The sequence below is a fragment of the Coenobita brevimanus genome, chromosome 92, assembly GCF_032717465.1.
Source record: "Coenobita brevimanus isolate Jiangsu-jjx chromosome 92, ASM3271746v2, whole genome shotgun sequence".
Lineage (NCBI taxonomy): Eukaryota > Metazoa > Arthropoda > Malacostraca > Decapoda > Coenobitidae > Coenobita > Coenobita brevimanus.
Window position 1 is genome coordinate 18,968,468 of NC_137045.1, and position 24,518 is coordinate 18,992,985.

Genomic DNA, 24,518 nt, shown 5'->3' on the forward strand with positions numbered 1-24,518 from the left:
ATAAAACTTTAAGAATGTTTATTTCTTTTTCAAAAGAGGCTTGATTTTGATTCAGAGAGACGTAATATCTACATATATATATTTAAATTATTATTTTCGCAGGATGATGGTATAATCTAAACCACCCATCACCTTTTGCTGTATTAGCGCTCTGCAACTTCAATAAGATGTAGGCCTAATAAGAGAAACCACATTTTGTTGTTGTTGCTATATACCGGCATATAGCTAGAACAGTACCAACTAGCTTAGTAACATGATTATCCTCTGAGTCGTAGGGTAATGGAGGGAAATGGAGGGTATTTTTCAGCGTTTGTGTGGCGCTGAGAGGTCTGTGGGGGTTGGCAACACTGCATAATCTATAGCTCTCGGAGTCTCGGGCAGCATTTAGAAGGACCTGTGGTGAGGAGTGGACAGTGTTGGCATTGGTTTTGTAACATTGTTGACGATTTATGTTTTACAACAGAGGAGAGGACACACTGAAGCCCATGAAACAAAGAATAACATACAGATTTGCTATCGAGTGCATTCAGCTTGACACCGGAAACCATTACGACGAGATTTGCTGCGGCAAAGGTGGGTAGCATTCACCAGTTTTGTTTGCACTCTACCATAAATTTTGCATTTTTTTGTTTTTCGACCAGTATATATGCGTTCTGCAACTACCTTCTTATGTAAGGTAAACATACGCTTTATTTGAGGCAGAAGCACTTTACCAAATTAGTTCTTCTTCCTGATAACTTATATTTTTCTAATTATTTCAGGGGTGGTATAACAGCGTTTCATGCGTAATCTGTTTCCCTGTTGTTTTAACCTATTCCACAGTGCCAACTCGTTTGATTCATCAGCATAATGGTGGAAAGTACTGCCCAAACATATGTGCTTAACTAAATCTAACCTAACTAGGGTTGGGCCGATTAATTGGCAGGTAATTGGGGTGGGTGGTGAACTGAATGAACGGAAGACAATAATTTGAGTATGTTTGTGTGGATGATACGATGAGAAGGTGTGTAATAGATGCAAGAGCATATAGAGGTTGAGGGAGTGGACTTTCTGACCAGCACTTGATGGTGGTGAAAATCAAGGTCCAAATGAAATGGAGAAATAGAAGGAGAGTAGGACGGGAGGAAGTAGTTCATACAAGGAGGGTGGAAAGGTTACAAGAGGACAGAGAAAAGGCAGAATATAAGAGAGAGGTGGAGGAGCGATTGGGTAAATATGGATTGGAGCAGATGGGGGACATGGAAGGTGTGTGCAAGATATTCACGGAAGAAATCTGTGCAGCGTGTGGGATGACGAGAAGATGAAAAGGGGTGCAGGGAACAGTAATCAGTAATCAGACAGGCTGAGGCACAATAGAGGAGAGCATATGTGGTAGTGAGTGGATTAGAAACTGGGGCGTGGAAGAAGTTGAGAGTCGGAATATGTAGAGAGGTGAGAGGTGAAAAGATTAGTAAGAGAGAGTAAGAAGAGAGTGGATGAGGAAATTGGAAGGAATTTGAGTGTAAAGTGGAGGGAATGTAAGGAAATGTTCTGGAAAGAGGTAGAGAGTTAGACAGGGTGTCAAAGGAATTTGAGTGTAAAGTGGAGGGAATGTAAGAAAATGTTCTGGAAAGAGGTGCAGAGAGTTAGACAGGGTGTCAAAGAAGTTAGTTGAGGAGTGAGAGATAAAAATGGAAGATTACTGGTGAAGAAGGGAGAAAAAGTGAGCAGATGGAGAGAACACTTTAAGGAATGAACATAGAGAATGAAAGCAGTGCGAGTATATATGGCTGGGAGACGGAGGGATGTGAGAAGAGAGGAAGAAATCAATAGGATGGAAATTGTGGAAGCAGTGAAGAAAGTCAAAATGAGGAAAGCCCCAAGAATTGATGGAGTGTGTGGTGAAATGCTGAAGCATGGGGGAGAGGTAGTAGTATGTGGAAGATGTGTAGATTGGCCTGGGAGGAAGGTAGAGTCCTGGGGGATTGGAAGTCAGGTATAATTATTACCTTGTACAATGGAAAAGGGGAAAAAAATATGTGTGGTAATCACAGGGGCATTTGTCTTCTTAGTGTATTAGGAAAAGTAGCCTGTATGCTAGGATACTTACTGACAGAGTTAGGGAAAGAACAGAAGAATTAGTTGGAGAAGAACAAGGAGGTTTTAGGAAAGGAAGAGGTTGTGTAGATCAGATATTCATTCTTAGGTCTTTAGTGGAAAAGTTTCTAGAGAAGGGAAAGAAGTTGTATGCAGCTGTCATGAATTTGGAGAAAGCATATGGCAGGGTGGATAGATAAGGATTGTGGAAAGTATTAAGAATATAGTGTATGGAGTAAATGGGAAGTTGTTGAATGCCGTGAGGGTGTTAAGGCTACAGTGCATGTGGATAGTGAACTGAGTGAATTTTTTTATTTGAAGGTTGGATTGAAACAGGGATGTGTTATGGCTCCATGGTTGTTCAGTCTGTATATAGATGGGGTTATAAAAGAGATACAAGATAGGGCAGTGGATGTTGGAGTGGCCCTAATGAGAGACAACAGTGTTTAGAAACTTCCTGTACTGTTGTTTGCAAATGATACTGTGTTGTTCAGTGAAGATGAAGGGGAGCTGCAAGGCTTGGTGGATGATTCTGGGAGAGTGTGTAAGAAACAGAATGTAAAGGTGAACGAATGTATGGAAGAGTAAAGTTATGGTCTTCGAGAGAAGTGAAGTCAGTGAATGTACAGTGAAGTTGGATGAGGAGGAAATGGAATATGTGAGTGCATGTAAGTACTTGGGTACTGTGATGAGTTAGAATGGAAGTTTAAAGGGTGAGGTTCTTGAAGGGATACAACAAGGAAGAGAGGTTGTTGGTTCCTTGAAAGCGGTGATAAGAAATGGGGAAGTGAGCTTGGAAGTGAAAAAGTTACATGACAGTATTGTGATACCGACTCTAATGTATGGAAGTGAAGCTTGGACCTTGTTGGAGGGACACAAGTCAAGAGTGAGAGCAGTTGAAATGAGTTATTTGAAAGGAGCATGTGGAGTCACATGGAGAGACAGACTGACAAATGAGGAAGTGAAGAAGCACTGTTGTGTGGATGTGGATGTGATAGGAAGCGGTAGGAGAAACACAGTGAGGTGGTTTGGCCATGTGGAGAGGATGGAGAGTGAGAGACTGATGAGGAGAGTGTATGTGAGTGAGAGGGAGGGGGAGGCAAAGGATGAGATGGAGGGATGGGGTGGAGAGGTATATGAGAGAGGGGTGTGTGAGCTGGGAGCAGGGCAGTGAAATGGCAGGGGACAGGGCGACATGGAGGCAATTTGTTTGTGGCCATCCCTTATGGGATTAAGGCATCTGGCAAGAGGGAGACAGTAGTCAGTAATCAGCCACTTTGTCGAATAGCGTAATCAGTTATCTGCCACTTTGTTGTAAAATCAGTTATTGGCCTATTGACTGATTAGTTTCATTCATTCATTGCCAGACGCCATGTATCCCAACCGGGGTGGCCAAGGGCTTAGAGTTAATTGTTTTACAGGGAGGGGCACTAATCCTCCACCTACCCCACGTGACACGTAGGGAGCACCGATTAGTTGAAGAAGCTTACTGTATTTCTGTCTTTTATACTAACCTGCAAAACATATGTCGGTATGTGAATATGGTGATGTTGCTAAAAGTGATACCCTCTCCAAAGCATTTATTTCAAGCAAGTTCCTATTCAGATGTATAGTATTTACCATACATTATCTGTTTTAGTTTTATGTGTTCTTTCTGTTTATTTTTACCATTTCCCATATTACGGAACAGATAGACAGATAACGAAAATAAAAGAACCAAGTTTATCAACCTGTTATAGTTCTTCATAAAGATCGATACATTTTCCGTACACTACCATTTCCTGCCGGCCATTTTAATCCCTCACTCGGGTAGTGAACAATGTTGAGGAAGCAAGAGGCAAAGTCAAGTCAGGCATAGTTTGGGAAATGTGAGGTTTAGCCATCAGGTCCCAGATACACAAAACTTTTCACTGCTAGCAAATATCTGTTAAGGCAGACAAATAGTTAAAAAGCACTATCAGTCAATCTATCTGTCTATAGCCAGATGCCACAGCCTAAACTCGTAAGGGGTGGGCACAAACAAATCCCCTCCATGTTGCCCTGTCCCCTGTCATTTCATTGCCTTCCCCCCAGCTTACACCCGCCTCTCCCGTATACGTCTCCACTCCATCACTCCATCTCATCCTCAGTTGTCCCCTCCCTCTTCACCTTTCTCACCTCACTCACATACACTGTCCTAGTCAGTCTCTCACTCCATACACAAAATTTTTAAGGGCCGTAACAGTTCTGGTAAGCTAGCAGACCTCAGGAGGTTATCTATCCTCTTAACAGACGTTTGCTGGTTCATACCATGGCAAACCAGCACCAAAAACATCAGCGGCATCAGCATGTTTATCAAGAAAGAAGAGATATTCACTGAGTATAGCGACCAAGAACTAATAAAGCAATACTGACTTGAACATGCTAAACTCTCAATTATCCAACGTAATTCAGCCAAGCCCTATGCCAGTTAAAGCAAAATGCCAGATGTTGCGTAGTATCCCCCATGGGCTCAGTACCGGTATTCAGCATCGAGCCGGATGCAATATTGCATTACTCTCCATCTTGATATTCTATCCTTAAAACTTTCCCATGAGTAAAAGGTGAAAATTAAGCATAAAATACAATAAAATAATGATACAGTACAGTAGTACAGCGCTGCTTGGCTACCATTTACGAGCCAGTTGATACACCTCATTGCCGGATATTGCATAGAACCACTGGTTATGTCCCATTTTGGTGCCAGGTATTGCCTTAATTTGAGCTGAGCCAACAGCGTCGGATATTGTGTTGGACTAGATATTGTGTCAGCGGACAATTGAGAGTTTACTTAATACAAAATAGAACTGGAAAGGATAGGCCTCCTACTCCCTGAGCTAAAATTGACAGTAACGCTACTTAGTCACTGGGAGAATGCATCTGTGTGGCAGTGATGACTGTGGCACTACTTAGCCTACAAGAAGTCATACTGCATTTCATACATTAGGTGTGCAAACTGAATCAATTGCTTTTCATCAATTTGTAGAAATTATGTACAGGATGAGAATTAAGCCACGATAAAGATGCATTTGCAACGGAAGTGTCATAGAGAAGACCCACCCCCCACACACACACCCAATTTAGGGAGAATATTAACAGAGCACACTGAAGTGACTGAGAGGTGTGAATGCAATAAACAGAATTGAGGTACTCCTTAAGGGGACATGGGACCACCTCTTAAAAATGGAAAAAGAAACTCAAACTTTGAATTGATTTGGTGACTTCGTAAAGGTGTACAGAAGTGCTTTTTTGAGTATGAAGAAGATCTGTGAATAAACAAGGAAAATATAATTACATAGCATATGAGATAGGTTAGGTTAGGTAAGGTTAGGTTAGGTTAGGATAGGATAAGTTTAGTTAGGTTAGCATAAAATAGGATAAATAAGCTTGGGTTGTTACAAAAATTAAAGTTAGGTTTGGATAAATAGGCACTGATATGGGTCTGTCTACATTCTACAGTATCTGTTTGTGAACAGTACAGAAATTTTGCAATAATGTAGTCATTAGTTATAATACCAGTTTTCTAGTCATGATTTACTAAGAAAAATATTGCAGAACAGTTACTAAAATACATATAACGGCAAGTGGTGCAAGAGTATTCATCGCATATTACAAGTCTCGCTGCATGTTTATTTTGAAATGCCTGTCATCTATTTTTCAAACAGATTAATGCTTCATCTGGCAAATGCTGAAATGAATATACTGAATGTTACATATGAAAAGAAGTATAATTTTCAAAACTGGAGACATGGGAAAACAAAACTGCTGGGTGAAATCACTGGCACGAAAATGCCTAACACATGGTGCGTGAAGTCAGTGCAGATGATCTTAAATTGATCTGTACGATTATTATTTTGTGTTCAAATGGCTTTATACTGTATTACTTTTGTATATAGAAATATGAATGTAAATTTTTTACATATTGAAATAGCAGGAAAAGAGTATGAGATAGAGTGATTAATTGGTGTTTGAGCTAAGAAAATATTTGTCACAAAAATGATATGATATGCTAATGTTTCCATACCAACCTTGCCAGCTAGGTAGCAGACAACACTGAAAGTCCCTCAGTCGCAGGACAAGTGCGTCATTGGATACAGTCTTCACCTCAGGTTTATCAACACCTTGCAATCAAATTACTCCGTTGCATTCATATACACTGTAGATCAGGGGCGGGCAACCTCTGGCCCGTGAAGGTGTAGTGTCCAGCCCGCCAACCTGCCCGGCATGAACATGGCAATCCGGCCCGCGAAAGCCCAGCCAAAACAGATTAAATTCTTGTGACAGACATGCACGCGCACATCACCACCTTTGAGGTTAAATTGTGTTTGTTGGAGGCTCAGTTGACTGCTGGTCAATTTATGCATTTTCCTCGCCTTGCTGCTTGTGTCCCTGAAGACATGGATCTGGACACTTGTGTCAGTGTTGTCACTTCTCTGTGGGAGGAATTTGCCTCCCGTTTTGCAGGAATCAGACCGCTGGCTGCGAATTTCATGCTGTTCACTGCCCCCTTTGATTTCCCAGTGGATGATGCCCCTGCCCCCCTGCAGATGGAGTTGGTGGAACTGCAGTGCAACGATGAACTGAAGGTGAAGTTCTGCACCTCATCTCCGCTGCCCTTCTGTGATCTCGTTCTCCCTTCTAGCAATTTTCCAAAATACATTGTGCATGTCCAGCGCATTGTGGCCATGTTTGGCAGCACCTACTGTTGCGAACAACTCTTCTCCAAAATGAAGTACATGAAGTCTCGTCTATGCTCCCAGCTCTCCAACTGTCACCTCAATGACATTCTTCTGTTGTCTGCTTCATCCATTGAGCCGGACATTGAATCAATTCTTCATGGCAAGCAGCACCAGCCGTCTCACTGATTTGCATGTTTTCCAATAAAATTCTTGTACCTGTATATAGTCACTTTTGTGTTCTCATTTGTCACTCTGGCCCACAGGCTGCTGCTCCCAAAAGTCTCATCTGGCCCTCACTCTGAAAAGGTTGCCCACCCCTGCTGTAGATACAGTCATTTCGCCTAAAGTGCGCCTTTGCAAAGTGTGTCTCACCTAATGTGCGATGGGGGTCTGACAATAATTAATTATTTTAGAAAGTGCGTTTTACTTGCAATGTGCGATGGGCATGAAAAATTGAGGCAAAGACAGTATTCTCTCGCAACTTGTGAACATAATTTGTAGCGCGTGATGGGTAAGGGTGGGGCTGGTGAATGTGTGTGGTGGGGTGCAACTGGTATGTGAGTGATTGGTGGCCACAGCAGCAGGATGATGATGTAATGTCTGTAGTGTCTGACATGGACTTTGAGGGTTACCTGGAGCAACAACAGGCAGCACCCAACGTAGTGCAAACTAAGATGTGCATTCTATAACACTAGCCACACAATATTGTGCTTTAAGAGTATTTGTTAATCACTGGCGCAGTCGTCACCAGGGTTGCCATTGGGTATTTTTCATTACCAAATGTGGGGCAATTTGGTAATGAAAAATTCAATCGGTAATGATTCAGAATGATTAATTACCAAAATTTCAGTCGATAATGATTCAGAATGATTACCAAAATTTTATCAGTAATGATTCAGAATGATTCATTACCAAAATGATTTTTCACCTGTATGAGTGTACCGAGTGTGGAGACAGGTGGATTATCTTTTTTCTTTTAATGCAAGAAAGAAGGAACCAGAGGCTAAGAGCCCACAAACTGTTCCTTCCAAGAAAAAAAACAAAAAACAAAAGAGAGCCAAAACCCCTCCAGTAATGATGAGAGTGAAAGTGATGCATGGGATGAGGCCCGTGCAGAACAGCTGTGAGTGTTTTGATTCAGCTTCCATGGTACGGCATCAGGTACCACAACAACAATTTGCATTATCAACTCCCTGTACAGTGTTGGTAAGGTCTTGAATTTTCATAATAAATATACAGTATACTCTTCCATGTTTATATTGTAAGTTTTCCTTTTGCATTTTAGTTAGGGATAAGTATTGGTGAATCAGTATATGAAAATTCAGGATGTGTCACCCATAAAGCCATTTTAACATGGGAACCTGTGCGTCACAAAATGTGAATTTATAAAGTGCGACGGGCTGTGTCAACCATTTTCACGCACTTTACGCGAGATGACTATATGTGGATATGAATTTTTTGTTTCATTCAAATAATGAGAGCATGAACATCAATGGATTGAGCTAAGAACAAGGTTGGTCTTGGAAAAGAGATGGTATGCTAACTTATTTTAGTGATTGCCTTTTTCTTATCATAATGGAGTATCTTTTCCTCACTGTAATGAGTAAATATGTTAATACAGTATGGTAATATTTTACTTGTGACCACAGTGATACTTGAAGCACATAAAAGAAAGTAGTTTAGTTGACCGACTTTTAATGTATTCAGTTTCATTATCAGATGAGAATTGGCAACTTTTGGGAGTTTGTGGCAGAAGCAGTTGCTAGTTAAGCATTTGTGTACTCACATTTACCATTTTCTGCTACCTGACAGGAGATTGTTAACATTAACAGAAAAGTTGTGTTTATATGGGCCCTGGTGCATAAGCAGTGCATGTCATATGATATACCAGTCTTGGTCTGTACTTCCACTGAAGAGGGTGACAACGTTGCTAAAACTGTTTAGAATATATCTTTTTGACTGTCCGTGTGGGATTCTGCATCCTTATTGATGTTCATGATGTTGCGACTATTCAGCCATCATGAATGAAGCTATTCAGTTTTGAGAAATCACTCAAAGATCAAGGTCACAGGGCAAGTTCAGATCTCAGCCCATATGTATATGTGCTAATAAAATAACTCCCAACAGTTTTGATCCAATTTTAACCAAACTTGGTGGAAGGGTTAAGGCACAGCCAAGGAGTAAACATCTCCTTTTTGAGAACAGTGCTTCATGGTCATAGGGCAAAGTCAAACAGTTTTTTACTGATTGACACCAAACTTTGCAGAGGTTGAGGACAAGGCAGAAATAGATTTTTTTTTTTTTTTTTAATGATCTATCAAAAGTTTAGGCCACAGACAAAGGTCAAAATTCAAGATTACAGATCAAGGTCAGCTGAGTTTTATTTGATTTGAACCAAACTCATGCTCTGACAAGAATGTAGAGATTCAGTTTTGATAACGACTAAAAGATTAAGGTCAGAAGGTAGAGTCAAAGTTTGACCTGTGTGCCTGTGTGTGAACAAGGAAACTAAAACAGTTTTGATCTGATTTGGATAAAATTTGGTGAATGAGTTGAGGATCACCCAAGAGTTTTTTTTTTTAGAATAGTAGGTTATATTTTTTATCAACGTACATTCTAGAAAAGCTTGTGTATTGTGATGTGCAAGAAATAAGAGAATATTCTGTTTTGAATAGTCAACAGTTACTTTCACATTGTTCAGTTGCCTGATACTATATTGGGACTATCTTACTGAATACTGTACACTGTATTAACCCTTTAACCGCGGGTGTCATTCCAGAATGACGTTGCAAAAACTGGACCAAACCGCGGGTGTCATTCTCGAATGTTTGTGAATATTTTGAATACCCCGCGTTTTTTCCGTGCGCCAATTGTTTCAAGGGAGAGTAGCTATTAAGTTCTTTCACTCCAGCCGACCCCCACCTCCCTCTTCCCCCCCCTGGGGCCCCACCTCCCACCCCCTGGGCCCCCCACCCCACCCCTGACCAAGCGCGCATCAGTATCTGTCCAGCTGTGTGAGTGACAACACATGTTGATGTGGCAGTGAAGTGCAGGCAATTACAGTGCCTTTTACCTGTCTCAGTGAACACAGAGTGGGTGTTTATCGTATGTGCAGTGTTCATATATGTTTATAGTATTATTATCAGAATGTGATTGGCATTTGGTAATGGTGTGTGAGCGAAAAATAGTGATTACAACACCGCTGATGTGGCAGTGAAGTGCAGGCAATTACAGTGCCTTTTACCTGCCTCAGTGAACACAGAGTGGGTGTTTATCGTATGTGCAGTGTTCATATATGTTTATAGTATTATTATCAGAATGAGGTTGGCATTTGGTAATGGTGTGTGAGCGAAAAATAGTGATTACAACACCGCTGATGTGGCAGTGAAGTGCAGGTAATTACAGTGCCTTTTACCCGCCTCAGTGAACACAGAGTGGGTGTTTATCGTATGTGCAGTGTTCATATATGTTTATAGTATTATTATCAGAATGAGGTTGGCATTTGGTAATGGTGTATGAGCGAAGGTAATGATGTGTGAGCGAAAAATAGTGATTTTACACCCCTCATTTCTAACGGCACTGCCCGTCCTGTGAAAGTCAACAAAGTCATGAAACCTACATCAATGGAAAGCTGAAGGTTAGTACTTTCTAATGGTACCTTATTTTTTTCTCTAGCTTTATTCTGTGCAGAGTTATTAAGGTTTAAAGGTTTGTTTACATTTGGCTGAAACCCCCGCGGGAGAGGACAGTCAGACCAAAGCAATACCCGCGGTTAAAGGGTTAATTACTTTCTCTATGTATGGTTTAGTATGGTAAAAAAGAAAGAAAGCAACTGTTAACCAAGCATGTGGTGGATGGGGGCACCCATCATCCACTTACTCAGTGTAGGGATTCCTTATGGTCTCTACACTGAGTGACAAGCCAAAAGGTTTCCTGTACCCAGGAAACCAGTTACTATGCTGGGTGGTAATCGTATAACCGGGATTTTTGGCTGGGTTAAGTGTCCCCCAGATTCCCCTATCACTTAATCATGGCAGTTGTTTCAGAGAGCCTTTGATGGCCCAGTGTCTACCCAGAGCCTCAACCAAATGGGCTCATTTACATGGCATGTGGAATGTGAGAGGTGTGAATGAGGAGAGCAAGAGGGTAGAAGTGGTGAGTGTGTTCAGGAGTGCTAGATATGCCGTGATGGCATTGTGTGAAACAAAGAAGAAAGGGTGTGAAGTGGAGGAGTGGGAGGGTGTGAAATGTGTAAGATCGGGCATGAATGGGTGAGGAAGATGCAAGGAAGGAGTTCCTTTGTTGGTGAATAAGGTGTGGCAGAGTGGAATGAGACATTACAAATGTGTCAGCACAAGGTGTATGTATGTCAGGTTCAAGTTTGAGAAGGTGAAAGTGACAGTGATTGTAGCGTATGCACCGTGTGAGGACAGGAGTGAGGGAGAGAAAAACAGGTTTTGGGATAAGCTGGATGAAGCAGTGGAAGAAATACCTATTAGCTATAAAGTGATCATAATAAGCAGTATGAATGGAAGAGTAGACACTGGTCCTGAGGAAAACATAATGGGTTGTAATGGAGTACCAGGAGGAAATGATAATGGAAGTGACTGAAGGATATGTGTCAGGAATGGAGGTTGTGCTTTTGTAACTCGTATGTCAAACTCAAAGATGCACATAAATATACTGTACATGGTATAGAGGGAACGTGGGTCATGTTGAAAGAGCCTGATTGATTATGTGCTTGTAGAGAGGTCGATGCTGGGAATAGTTGTTGATACGAGGACCGTGGGAGGACAGTGTGGAGGTCTGTCAGATCATATGATTGTGGTATGCAAGATCAAGCTTAGAGTAGTGAGGTGGATCAGGAGAGAGAGGAGCAGTCAAGGAGAAAGACTAAAAGTCGAGAAGCTGAGGATCAAAGAAATGGCAGGTGAATACAGGACCAAATTAGGGGAGGAGTTAGAATCAGTGAATTGGAATGAAATGGATCTGGACAGCCTGTGGAATGCATATAGTGACTGCTTAGTTAGAAATGTTAAAGCAGTGTGTGATGTAGCAAGAGTAACAACAGAGAAAAAAACGATGAAGAGGTTAAGAGAGCAGTGGAGGAAAAGAGGAAGTACCGATAGTGGCTAGAGTGGTTACAGGGCAGGGGTTCAGTTGAAGTAAGAACTGAATATATTGAGAGCAAGAAGCACGTAAAGAGACTAGTGAAGAGGAAAAAGGAGGAGGTAAATGATGATCTAGGAAGAAAAATGAATGCAAACTACTCTGAAAATACGAAGTTATTCTCGAAAGAGGTGCGGAAATTTTTAAGTGACAGCGGAGAGGAATGTGAAGGATGTAGGTGGTAGATTATTAACCCATGGGCATGAAGTAAGGACCAGATGGAAAGAATATTTTGAAAGTGTGATGAATGGGAATAAAGAGAGCAGATCCACAATAAACATGATTGGTTTTGGGGGTGTGCAGGAATGCAGTGCCAGGAAAAGTGACACTCGCACAGGTGAAGAGCACTGTGAAGCGGCTGAAAAACAGGAAAGCGGCTGGGGTTGAGGTTTACGCAGAAATGATTAAATGTAATGGAGAGAGCGGAATGAATTGCTTGTTGGAGATATGTAAGAAGGCATGGATGAGTGAAATTGTGCCAGCAGAGTGGAAAAAGGCTGTGATTGTACCCCTGAACAAAAATTAAAGTGAGTGAAGTGAGTGCAAAAATTATCGTGGCATAAGTTTACTGAGTGTGACAGGGAAAGTATATGGAAGACTTATTATAGAGAAAGTAAGAGAGATATCAGATGTCCTAGTGAGTGATGAACAGGGTGGCTGTAGGAGTGGCAGAGGATGTGTGGATCAAATGTTTGCAGTGAGATAGATAGTGGAGAAGGCTTGTGGGAAGGACAATAAGGTGTTTATGGCATTCATGGATCAGGAAAAAGCATACAACAGAGTAGAAAGAGAAGGATTGTGGAAGGTTTTGCGCATGTACGATGTAGATGGTAAGGCCATCAATAGTTTTTATGATGGTAGGGAAGCATGTGTAAGGGTTAATGGGCATCTAAGTGAATGGTTTACGATCAGTGTGGGCACGTGACATGGTTGTCCAATATATAAATATGGATGGGATGATGAGAGAAGTAAAAACACGAGTAATGGGGAGGGGGATGGCATTGGTAATGAATGGTGATGGATAGGATATCTCAAATTTTTTGTATGCTGATGATGCAGTACTACGTGCAAGTACTGGACAAGAACTTGATAGACTAGTTCAGAGTTTTGCTGATGTCTGTGAGTGTCATGACTTGAGAGTAAATGTAGAAAAGAGTAAAGTGATGGTTGTTGAGAGAGAATGTGACCCCTAGTTCGATGTTACAGTGAATGGAGAGAGACTGGAATTGGTGAGAGTTCAAATACCTGGGTACAGCGATAGAAAAGAGAGGAAAATGTGCAAAAGAAGTGGAAAGTAGAGTGACACAAGGAAGGAAAGTAGCTGGTGCAGTGAAGGCCTTGATAAGAAACCATGCTTGAGTGTTGCAGCTGCATGAGGCTTACGTGAAGGCGTGTTAGTGCCAACATTAACATATGGATGTGATACTATGGTGTGGCATGAAAATGAAAAGTAAACAGTGAGAGCAGTGGAGATAGGACTTGAGGAATGTATGTGGAGTACAGAGAGTGGATAGGATACGAAATAATGTGATTCATGAAAGATGTGGAGTGATGAAGTCTGTGGACACCAGAATCGAAGAGTGTACTGAGATGGTATGGTCATCTGGAGAGAATGGAAAACATTTGAGTGGTGAAAAAGATATATCTGAGCGAATTTGAAGGAGGGAGGAGGCGAGGTAGGCCAAGGAGAAGGTGGAGGGATATGGTGGATGAGTGTGTGACAAAGAGAGATTTGGAAGTTGGTGAGGCTAAGTGACAGACATGAGACCAGGCTTGCTGGATGAATATTGTGAGAAGCTCATGATCAGGGATTTGGCACCCCTTTTTAACGTGACAGCATCTGGATTGACTCTGTCGGATACATTTATGTGAAGCTACAGACCATGGTGAATGTTTTTGGTGTATCAGATAGAGCCAGGATTCCAGGGGCTTCAATGATGAGCAAATGGAAGCGTGGTTCATTGGATTGGGCAGATTTGGGCTGTCTGGATATTGCTACTCCTCACCCTGCTGTAGGGTGGGATAGGAGGTCTGGATGATGATGATGAATAGATTAAAGGTCATGGTATACTTGAACTTCTTACAGTATATAGTGCTGGCTAAACTTTTTTGAATGGTTCAGGTTAAAATAAGGATTAAGAGATTCAATTTTGAGAAGTCAGTCAGAAGTTAAAGACCACGGTCACAGGAAAATGTCAAAGGTCATGGTTACTGGGAAAAGTAAACTCCATCAGTTTTGATCTGATTTGAACCAAAAGGCAAGAGTGAAGCAATTCAATTTTGAAAGTACTGTAATCTCTGGAAGGTCACGGTAGGAAGGCAAAGTCAGATATTTGGCAGTTAGACAATTTGGAGAGGATGGAGGGTGAAAGACTGACGAAGAGAGTGTATGTGAGTGAGGTGGAGGGGGGAAGAGGGAGGGGGAGGCCGAGGATGAGATGGAGGGATGGGGTGGAGAGGTATATGAGAGAGGGGGGTGTGAGTTGGGAGCAGGGCAGTGGAATGGCGGGGGACAGGGCGACTTGGAGGCGATTTGTTTGTGGCCACCCCAAACGGGATTGAGGCGTCTGGCAATAGATAGATAGATAGACAATTTGGCGTGCACAGATGTGCTCTGAGTACTTGTTTGATAGTTAATACAGTATGATCAGAGCTGTGAAAAGTTGTTACATTATTACATTATTATTATTATTATTATTATTATTATTTTTATCAACATACATACTAGAAAAGCTTGTGTATGGTAATGTTCAAGAAATAAATGAATATATTGTTCTGAATAGTCAACAGTTTCTTTCACATTGTTCAGCTGCCTGATACAGTACTTGAACTTTCTTGTTGAATATACTGTATTAAATATTTTTTTCTGTGTGTGGATTAGTGTGGTTAAAAAAAAAAAAAAAGAAACTGTTAACCAAGCATTAACATCAGAGAACTGTGCTTCATTTTGGGAAGCCACTACATTTTTTAGTCAGTAGTTTTAGCATGACTTTTTATGCCTTCAGCTACATTATACAGTACCAGCACTGTGCATTCATAAGTTACCAACTCAAGAGGTACTGCTCATGCATGACTAGCAGCTGTTGAACATTCAAGACAGTACTGTATTAGTTTATTGAAAAGCCAGTAAGATTATGGTTTCATATTCCAGAGGTGATCAAGAAGGATGACCACTGCACTTGAAACTCTGACTGGCCACAAGGACCGAGTGTGGAATGTGTCTTGGAATCCACAAGGTACAATTCTCACCACATGTGGTTCTGATCGCTCAATTCGCCTTTGGGCCAAGGAAGGTGGCACATGGATCAGTAAGAACATTCTGACTGAGGCTCATTCTCGTACTGTTCGCTTTGTCGCATGGTCACCTTGTGGCAACACAATGGCTTCTGCAAGTTTTGATGCCACAGTTAATATATGGGATTGCAAATCAGGAGAAATTGAGTGCATTGCAACCCTTGAAGGTCACGAAAATGAGGTCAAATGTGTTAGCTGGTCAGCCTCGGGGTCACTGCTGGCCACCTGTTCAAGAGATAAATCAGTGTGGGTATGGGAAGTTGGAGAGGATGATGAGTATGAGTGTTTGGCAGTCATGCCATCTCACACTCAGGATGTAAAAAAAGTAATATTTCATCCAAATGATGATATTCTTGCCTCTGCTTCATATGACAACTCAATCAAGCTATACAAAGAGGACAGTGATGACTGGTCTGTATTTTGCACATTGAATGGGCATGAATCAACTGTTTGGAGCATTGCTTTCAATTCTTCTGGGGAGCGCCTGGCTTCATGCTCAGATGATCGCACTGTGAAGATATGGCAGGAGTATAAGCCAGGGAATAGCGAAGGAATTGCTACACCCAATAAAGAATCTGTTTGGAAGTGTGTTTGTACCCTGTCTGGTCACCATGACCGCCCGATCTATGACATCAGTTGGTGCCGACTGACTGGTGCCATTGCTACTTCTTGTGGTGATGATACCATACACATATTTAAGGAGCAGGAAAACTCTGACAAAAATGCACCTATTTTCAATCTCCTTCTGACCATTCCTGAGGCACATAGTGAGGATGTTAATAGCGTAGCATGGAATCCTACTGTGGCTGGTTTACTGGCCTCAGGCAGTGATGATGGCTCTGTCAAATTATGGGACTTTTCTCACATGTTCTGAATAATGATGAATGTTGCCCATTCATTAGCAAACTAGCATTGTAGTATGTTTATTCAAACCTGAGAAAAATTATTAACCATTTTCGGTTCAGTTGATGATGAAATGTATATACTGTACTTTAAGACTGGAACACCATTTGGTTAGTAAATAAGGTGACCCGTTTCTGCCATTCCTAATAACTCTGTCTCATTGAATATCGTGCAGTGGCAACTGAGTACTGTGTGGAAGTTGTGAGAGTGGTTTAGTTCCATCAGGTGAGAACAAACCACTAACTGTAGTATAGTAAGGCTTTTTTTCTTTATACACTGAGTGAGATATTGTATTTTGGAGTGAGATATTGTATTTTGGAATGTGGTCTTTATGGCTTAAATACAGTGCCACATTGTTGACTTTGTTTTCATTTACATCGTACTCAAAGTACTTGAACCAGGGGTATCTTAACACTCGATAATTCAGGATGAAGCCATCATAGAACAAAACTCCTTGTAATATCATGATCAAGAGCTTATTGACACATCCCTACCAGCTCAGACTGTGGAAGGTCTTATGCAAGAAATATATGTGATAGCAGTATAAACAACACATCAAGAGTTTGAGAAGGAAGGATGCTCTCTGATGCTTGGGAAGGAATGAGAAATTTGGAATGCAGGGCATAATGCTGGCAGGGGATAGTCAGTGAGCTTGTACTTGTGATAGTGTCAAGTAACATTCTACTCTCTCATGAAATATAGGTTCTGCATACCATGAGGAGACAAATTTGTCTTTGCTTACCTACACCCACTGGAAGAAGCTTTGCAGCTGTCATTCCTCTGATATATAGTTGAAGTTTAGATTCCCCCCCCCCCCAAATTGACCAGTTAATGTTTGACTGTGAGTACTTGTGACTCTCCTAGATCCACTGTTACACTCTGACTGCCACAAGACTTCAGTACTCATGGAGCTTCCATCACAGGAGGGCGCATGTGAATTGTTCACAGTCCTGTCCATATGGTTTTATTTTAAAGTGTTTTTCTGTGAACCCCCCCAAGTTTTTCCCAGCCCTTACTCAAAATGCCTAGAAGAGCATATCATGTGAGGAAAAAGTCAAAATCCTCAGTTTACAAGAAGAAAAGGTCCCTGTTAAACAAATTGCCAGACTAAGCGCAGCAATGCGGACTGAAGGTTGCTTTAAGTGGCCTGCCAGCTGTTCAACTCTTACTAGTAAATCCATTTTCTGGTCATCCACACAAGACTGCCAAGGTCACAGGTACTCCTCAGAGGTGAGAAGTACTCAAGACTCCTAGCATGACATGACAGCAGCAGTTACAAAGAAACCATTCTGATACCCTAGGAAAAATACCACACCACATCATTCAACATCATCTTCTAAAAGAGACACTTTGACCCGTTGCCGGGATGCAAAAAAGAAATACGCAGGGTTCATCCTTAATTCATTCACAAATTCATCCTTGTACACCAGAGCAATGGGCACATCATGTGGTTTGATGAGAGTTTATTCAAGTGTGTTAGTGTGTGGTGCTTGAGTAAAGCATCCATGAACAGCAGGTACGACTATCAGCATACCAGGAAAATAATGACACCCAAACCATGTTATGATCTGGGGTTCTTTTTTTGGTGTTATGGGGAGATGTAGCTTGTATTTCCTACAGAGTGTTGCAATGAACAGTGACTGGAAGTTGTAGGTGTTTGAATAGCATTTGCATACAGTTTATGATATTCATGATTATAACATCATTGTTCACGATAATGCAGTGCCATTCGTCAAAAAGAAGTGTTCAGGAGTTCAAGTGATAACAACATTCACGATATGTGGTGGCCAGAAGACACCCAACACCTGATTCCAGTTGAAAATGCTTGGCCATACATGAAACAGATACAGGATACCTCATCTGTGCCCCACCTTACAGAAGACATCAAGATGATGTGGATGCAAGATTAAAGTGTGGAATACCTTCTGAGTCTGTGTGAGTCCATGCCAAATGGTCATACACAAAAAAGATATTAACTGTGTGGTTAGCAATACTGTACTGTATTTTTTTTTTTTTTCCCATAAAATAATTGTCACAAAAATAAGTAGTATTGCAATACTTTTTTGTTTGGGTGTACTTCACTTTCTCCATTCCACCATGTTTTTTTCTGTACTTCTTCAGTTACTAACTTAAGTCAGTGTTACATCTTATAAACTATGTAGACTGTAGTGCCATTGACTAGCAGGAGGAAAACATCAGAAGAGGTTAACTCCTTCCCTCGGAAGGAATTAAGAAAGGCCTTATCACACCTATCCAGCCTGAAATATCACTCATAAACTGAGTAAAACTGTCAGGAAATAACTACAATAATTTTTAAAGATTTCCCTGGGCAGAAGGGTTAATGGATACTTTTTCTTACCCCATTGCCACGTGAAGTCTCCTCTGAGCTAAATAAAATTGCACAATAAAATAATCACCATTTCAGTGAAGGGGATGAACACCATTACTGTTAGGCCCATACTGCCCAATCAGTATGTATGCTTAACTGATTTTTGCCCAACAATATTCATCAAGCATGAAGTAAAAAGAGGATGTAACCCTCTTATTGAATGATTATGCTTTATAATAACTATTTCTGTCAGTAATGTAAAATATGGACAGTTACTCCTCACTGTACAATGAGGTTACATATTGTTTATAAAGGCTCCAACATGCTTGCATGCATCATCCTTGGTAACCTATCGGCACCTCTCCACGCTGCTTGATCTCTGACAGCCTCCTTATTCAGTGTGCTGTCCCAGAGGTCACAGTCTGTGGCCTCATCCCAGGTCTTATTCGGTCTGCCTCTTGCAACCCTACCTCCAGTGTTCACATTTCTCACTTTCCACACCTAGTTGTCATCCTCCATCTTCTCCACATGCCCAGACCATCTCAATTTGCCCCTCCTCATCACAACAGCAATACACTCCAGTCCCATCCTTCCTTTCAACTCTTCAACCGCAAATCTAGTCCCCCCAGGCATCACATTTAAGGATGCAATACACATCGATCTAATCATTGTCATTTCTTTACATTTTAGCCTTCAGATATCCTCTTCCTTTATTGTCCAGGTCTTGCTACCATAGAGCATTACATTCGTTACACATGCTCTCTCCGTGTCAAGAGAGTCACCTGCTCCCTGAACTTCCACCAACCACTTCTCACTTTAGCCACGGAGCTAGCTCCAGCCCCACTTCTAGCACACAACATGTCCCTGAGATAACAAAACTCATCCACGCAGTCAAGAGACTCGCCAGCAAGATCAATCCTTTCACACCTGACAATCTCTGTGTGCATACCCCAACTCATTGCACACACAGAATCAGCATTTTCTCATAGTCTGCCTTGAATACCACTACATATCTTATGCATCCATGTATCACAATGAGGTTATGTCAAGTGAAAACTCATTGCATAGTGATTTATTGTATAGTAAGTGCAATACAACATGGATTCAGTGGGGACAGGGAGAGGGCTTATGACCTCATAACCTACAATCTTAAAAACCTTACTTATTTAGGCTTGCCCTCGATGCCCTTAGTAGCATCGTGCTTTCCACGAGGGGTAGCATCCTTGCCAGACGTGATTTCCAAGTCACAGGTTTCAGTATTTCAAACACAAAAAGATATCACACATTGTGCTATTTGTTATGCATTATCACTGTTACTTGGCTATAGTAGTGGTGTTTCAGTGGCCTTGCATGCACAGATTGAACGAGAGACGATCACAACAATTGTAAACACTGGGGGGCTATCATGGCTCACACATCTGACACTCAGCTTGCATGGGAGGCACCATGTACGCATGGGATTGTCACATCCAGGCACCAGAATTATCATTGTAGTGAATTTTGCCATCATTATAGCAAAACTGAGTACAGTTTAAGTTTTAGTTCATCGTTCTGTCAGTTTGTCACATAGTGAACAAACTTGTAGTGAGGCCTGACTGTGTAGTGTAAAACAACTGATGGTTAACGCAGTTCCATATGCTCATTTGACAACAAAGATACAGTGTACTTGGAGAAGCCCTCTTTTCTGCTGCATCTGTCTCAGACATAAGTCATGTTCACTACTTTCCTCCCTAACAAATCAGAAGGAATCATTTGTGAGCAGAGAATCATATCAAGCCTCTCTCAGTGGGGAATATTTTCCAGCAGAAGAAAGTGAGAAGTACAACAGGTGAAATGTGAGGTAAAATTTTGATCCTGAGCACACACAGCAACACCAGTTTGTATCCATGGGTAATTTGGCATTTACGATAGTTCTCATTGTGTGGGAAAGCTCATTCACAAAGGGAGGGAATATGACTCCTGGTCCACAGGATGACAGCTATAGTGTGGTTCTGTCACCAAAGCATGGACTCCAATACCGTATTGTAAATATAGGATCAATCTTGATGTCCTTCATTTATGTACAATGTCTCATTCAGAGGGAATTGTTGTGGTAACATCAGATACAGTTTCATCATTATCATTACCATTAGCATCATCATCATCATAAACTTTTTCCTACCTTAGGTTGGGGTGAGGTATGCTGAAACGAGATGAGAAAATACAAAAGTGGAATGACTGGCAACAGTATGCCCAGTTAAATGGGCCGTACTATAATTAACACGCCATTGAATCCTGACTTCACCTCACAGACCTAACAGTCTCCCCATATTTTTGTGGTATTTTTCTATACACAACAGATGAACTTGACATGCACCTACCAGATAGTCAGTCTGTCAAATACCAAGTTAAAAAGGGGATGACAAACCCTTGTAATATGCTTTTCAGTACACAGAGTAATTCATCGAATCAGGTCCCTCCCTTTCCTTGGGGGAAGCAGCCTAGGTATATAGATAGATAGGTCCCTATAAAAAAAAGTTGCAAATGTCAGAATGACCTACTCATGTCACATGTGATGATACAGATGTGGAAAGAATTTAATAAATTGAGACTGCAGTGCCAACAGATTTATTGACCATTTTGAAATTGCACAAATAAAAATCTTTTTGTCCCTCAGCTGTGATGTGCCTCTCAGAAAGTATTTCTGGTAGCCTGCAGCAATCCTTTCAGACATTTGCCTACTTTTATCAGATTACTGTACTTACATTTCCTTATGACGCAAAATAGAGGGACTGAATACTGTTTAGGGTATGCTTGAGGGAACAAAGGTGGCAGTGCATGTGAAAAATGAACTGAGTGAATTCTTTTATTTCGGTGTATGGCTGAAACTGGGATGTCATAGTACCATAGTTGTTCCATATACAGACTACAATTATATGGATGGTGTTGTAAAAGGGATGCATGGTAGTGTGGGTTGATTCTGGAGTGTCCTTAATGCAGAAAAGTTGTGGAAATTGCCTGGTGTGTTGTTTGGTGATAATACCGTTCTGTTAACCCAGGACAGGTTACCATTTTTTTGTTACTATATTAGGTAACGTGGGGTATGACGTACCCCATGGAAAAAAAATAAAACAAAAATACTTCCGTTTGAGATATTTCAAAATGCTTCAATACACAAATAATTCAACCCATCATCTTTAATTTAAAAATCAATTTTAATTGAAAAAAAAAAAAGATTTTTTAAAGTTTATACAAAAATGATTAAATTTTAGGTATACAAATTTTAAAATTAAGTCTTGCAAAACTGAAAAGTAATATCATGACCACTACTTGGTGGTGGCCAGAATTAGGATGCAAGTGAGATGGAGGGATAGAAGAAGGGAAAGACAAGAGGAAGGAGTAGTTGCAAGGAGAGTGGAAAGGTTACAAGAGGATGAGAAAAAGGCAGAGTATAAGAGAGAAGTGGAGGAACGATTGGGCAAATATGAATTGGAGCAGATGGGAGACGTGGAAGGTGTGTGTAAGATATTTACAGAAGAAATATGTGCAGCATGTGATGTGGTGTGTGGAAGGAAGAGAAGGCGGAGGGGGGTGCAAGGAACAGCGTGGTGGACTGAAGAGGTGAAACAGGCTGTGGCACAAAAGAAGAAAGCATACAATGAATGGGTGAGAAATATGGGCGTGGAAGAAGTTGAGAGCGGAAGAGAGAGTTATATGTGGAAAGGAAGAGAGGTGAAAAGATTAGTAAGAGAGAGTAAGAAGAGAGTGGATGAGGAATTTGGAAGGAATTTGAGTGTAAAGTGGAGGGACTGTAAGAAAATGTTCTGGAGAGAAGTGAAAAGAGTAAGACAGGGTGGAAGTGAAGTTAGCAGGGGAGTGAAAGATAAAAATGGTAGATTACTAGTGGAGAAGGGAGAAAAAGTGAGTAGATGGAGAGAACACTTTAAGGAATTGTTGAACGTAGAGGATGGAAGTAATGCGAGTATAAGTGGCTGGGAGAAGAAGGGAGGTGAGAAGACAGGAAGAAATCAGTAGGATAGAAGTTGTGGAAGCAATGAAGAAAGTTAAATCGGGGAAAGCCCCAGGAATTGATGGAGTGTGTGGTGAAATGCTGAAGCATGGGGGAGAGATAGTAGTAGAATGGATGTGGAAGATGTGCAGATTGGCCTGGGAGGAAGGTAGAGTCCCGGAGGATTGGAAGTCAGGTATAATTATTCCCTTGTACAAAGGAAAAGGGGAAAAAGAAGTGTGTGGTAATCATAGGGGCATTTGTCTTCTTAGGATAATAGGAAAAGTGTATGGTAGGATACTTATAGACAGAGTTAGAGAAAGAACAGAGAAATTAGTTGGAGAAGAACAGGGAGGCTTTAGGAAGGAAGAGGTTGTGTAGATCAGATATTCATTCTTAGATCTTTAGTGGAAAAGTTTCTAGAGAAGGGAAAGAAGTTGTATGCGGCTTTCGTGGATTTGGAGAAAGCATATGACAGGGTGGATAGACAAGGATTGTGGAAAGTGTTAAGAATATATGGAGTAGATGGGAAGTCGTTGAATGCTGTGAAGAGTATGTACGATGGTGCGAAGGCTGCAGTGCGTGTGGATGGTGAACTAAGTGAATTTTTCTCTTTGAAAGTTGGTTTGAAACAGGGATGTGTCATGTCTCCATGGTTGTTCAATCTGTACATGGATGGGGTAATAAAAGAGGTACAAGGTAGGGTAGTGGATGTTGGAGTGGCCCTGGTGAGAGAGGATAGAGTTTGGAAACTCCCTGTACTGTTGTTTGCAGATGATACTGTGTTGTTGAGTGAAGACGAAGGGGAGCTGCAAGGCTTGGTGGATGAGTTTGAGAGAGTGTGTAAGAAACGGAACCTAAAGGTGAATGTAGGGAAGAGTAAAGTGATGGTCTTTGAAAGAGGTGAAGTTAGTGAATGTACAGCGAGTTTAGATGGTGAGGAATTGGAAAATGTGAGTACGGTTAAGTATTTGGGTAGTGTGATGAGTAAGGATGGAGGTTTGGAGGGTGAAGTGCTTGAAAGGGTACAGCAGGGAAGAAAGGTTGCTGGTTCCTTGAAAGCAGTGATAAGAAACAGGGAAGTGAGCATGGAAGTGAAAAAGTTACTGCATGACAGTATTGTGATACCAACTCTAACGTACGGAAGTGAAGCTTGGACATTGTTGGAAGGACACAAGTCAAGAGTGAGAGCAGTGGAAATGAGTTATTTAAGAGGAGCCTGTGGAGTCACGTGGAGAGACAGGCTGACGAATGAGGATATAAAGGAGCGTTGTGGTGTGGATGTGGATGTGATAGGAAGCGTTATGAGGAACACACTGAGGTGGTTTGGCCATGTGGAGAGGATGGAGGGTGAAAGACTGACGAAGAGAGTGTATGTGAGTGAGGTGGAGGGGGGAAGAGGGAGGGGGAGGCCGAGGATGAGATGGAGGGATGGGGTGGAGAGGTATATGAGAGAGGGGGGGTGTGAGTTGGGAGCAGGGCAGTGAAATGGCGGGGGACAGGGCGACTTGGAGGCGATTTGTTTGTGGCCACCCCAAACGGGATTGAGGTGTCTGGCAATAGATAGATAGATAGATGATTCCTTGTGTGGCCTGCAGTAGATCGGTGTTGGGACCTTCTGTATACAAAAGGAGAAAGACAGCAAATTAAAGTAAAAAAATCACAAGAGGGCTCAACTGAGGTTACATTATAGGTAACCTGGCGTATGACATACCCCAATGGCTCTATAGAGCAAAATCAGAGCCAGGTACAGCTATGACCCAATCATCCTCATGAAGAGCATCACTAGGCAGGAAGGTAATGAGACGGACAGATCTGTAGATCTTATGCTCGTATTTTTAAAAATTAAATTTCGAGGACTGGGGTTTGTGATACCCCACGTTACCTATCTAGGGTTAAGTGAAGGTGAATGGGAGTTGCAACACTTGGTGAATGAATTTTGTGTAAAAGAAAAAAATGTTTTAACTGAACATAGCAAGGAATAAAGTTATGGTTTTAGAAGGAATGAAGTTATAGAGTTCAAAGTGAAGCTAAGCAGTTAGGAAATAGATAGCTTGTTTTT

General features: G+C 41.4%; 2 protein-coding genes across 3 annotated transcripts in view; both read left to right on the plus strand.

The window, feature by feature from the left end:
• The first annotated feature begins 405 nt into the window (after window positions 1-405).
• Ciao1 (cytosolic iron-sulfur assembly component 1) overlaps window positions 406-24,518 on the plus strand; it is a 120,851-nt gene continuing 96,738 nt past the window's right edge. The window contains exons 1-2 of one of the 2 annotated variants that reach the window (XM_080282206.1): window positions 406-573; window positions 15,094-16,453. In XM_080282206.1, coding sequence (XP_080138332.1) covers window positions 15,109-16,110 — 1,002 coding nt within the window. In that variant the 5' untranslated portion in view covers window positions 406-573; window positions 15,094-15,108 and the 3' untranslated portion in view covers window positions 16,111-16,453. Of the gene's footprint in view, window positions 574-15,093; window positions 16,454-24,518 lie in introns of those variants that run through there. The other variant, XM_080282205.1, reaches the window with a different exon arrangement.
• LOC145412153 (general transcription factor II-I repeat domain-containing protein 2A-like) lies at window positions 6,381-6,959 on the plus strand. Its single transcript, XM_080282087.1, has one exon. The coding sequence runs from the start codon at window positions 6,381-6,383 to the stop codon at window positions 6,957-6,959; it is 579 nt and encodes a 192-aa protein (XP_080138213.1).

Coding starts and splice junctions, on each gene's coding strand:
- LOC145412153 (XM_080282087.1), top strand. CDS start 6,381: ATGCACGCGCACATCACCACCTTTGAGGTTAAATTGTGTTTGTTGGAG.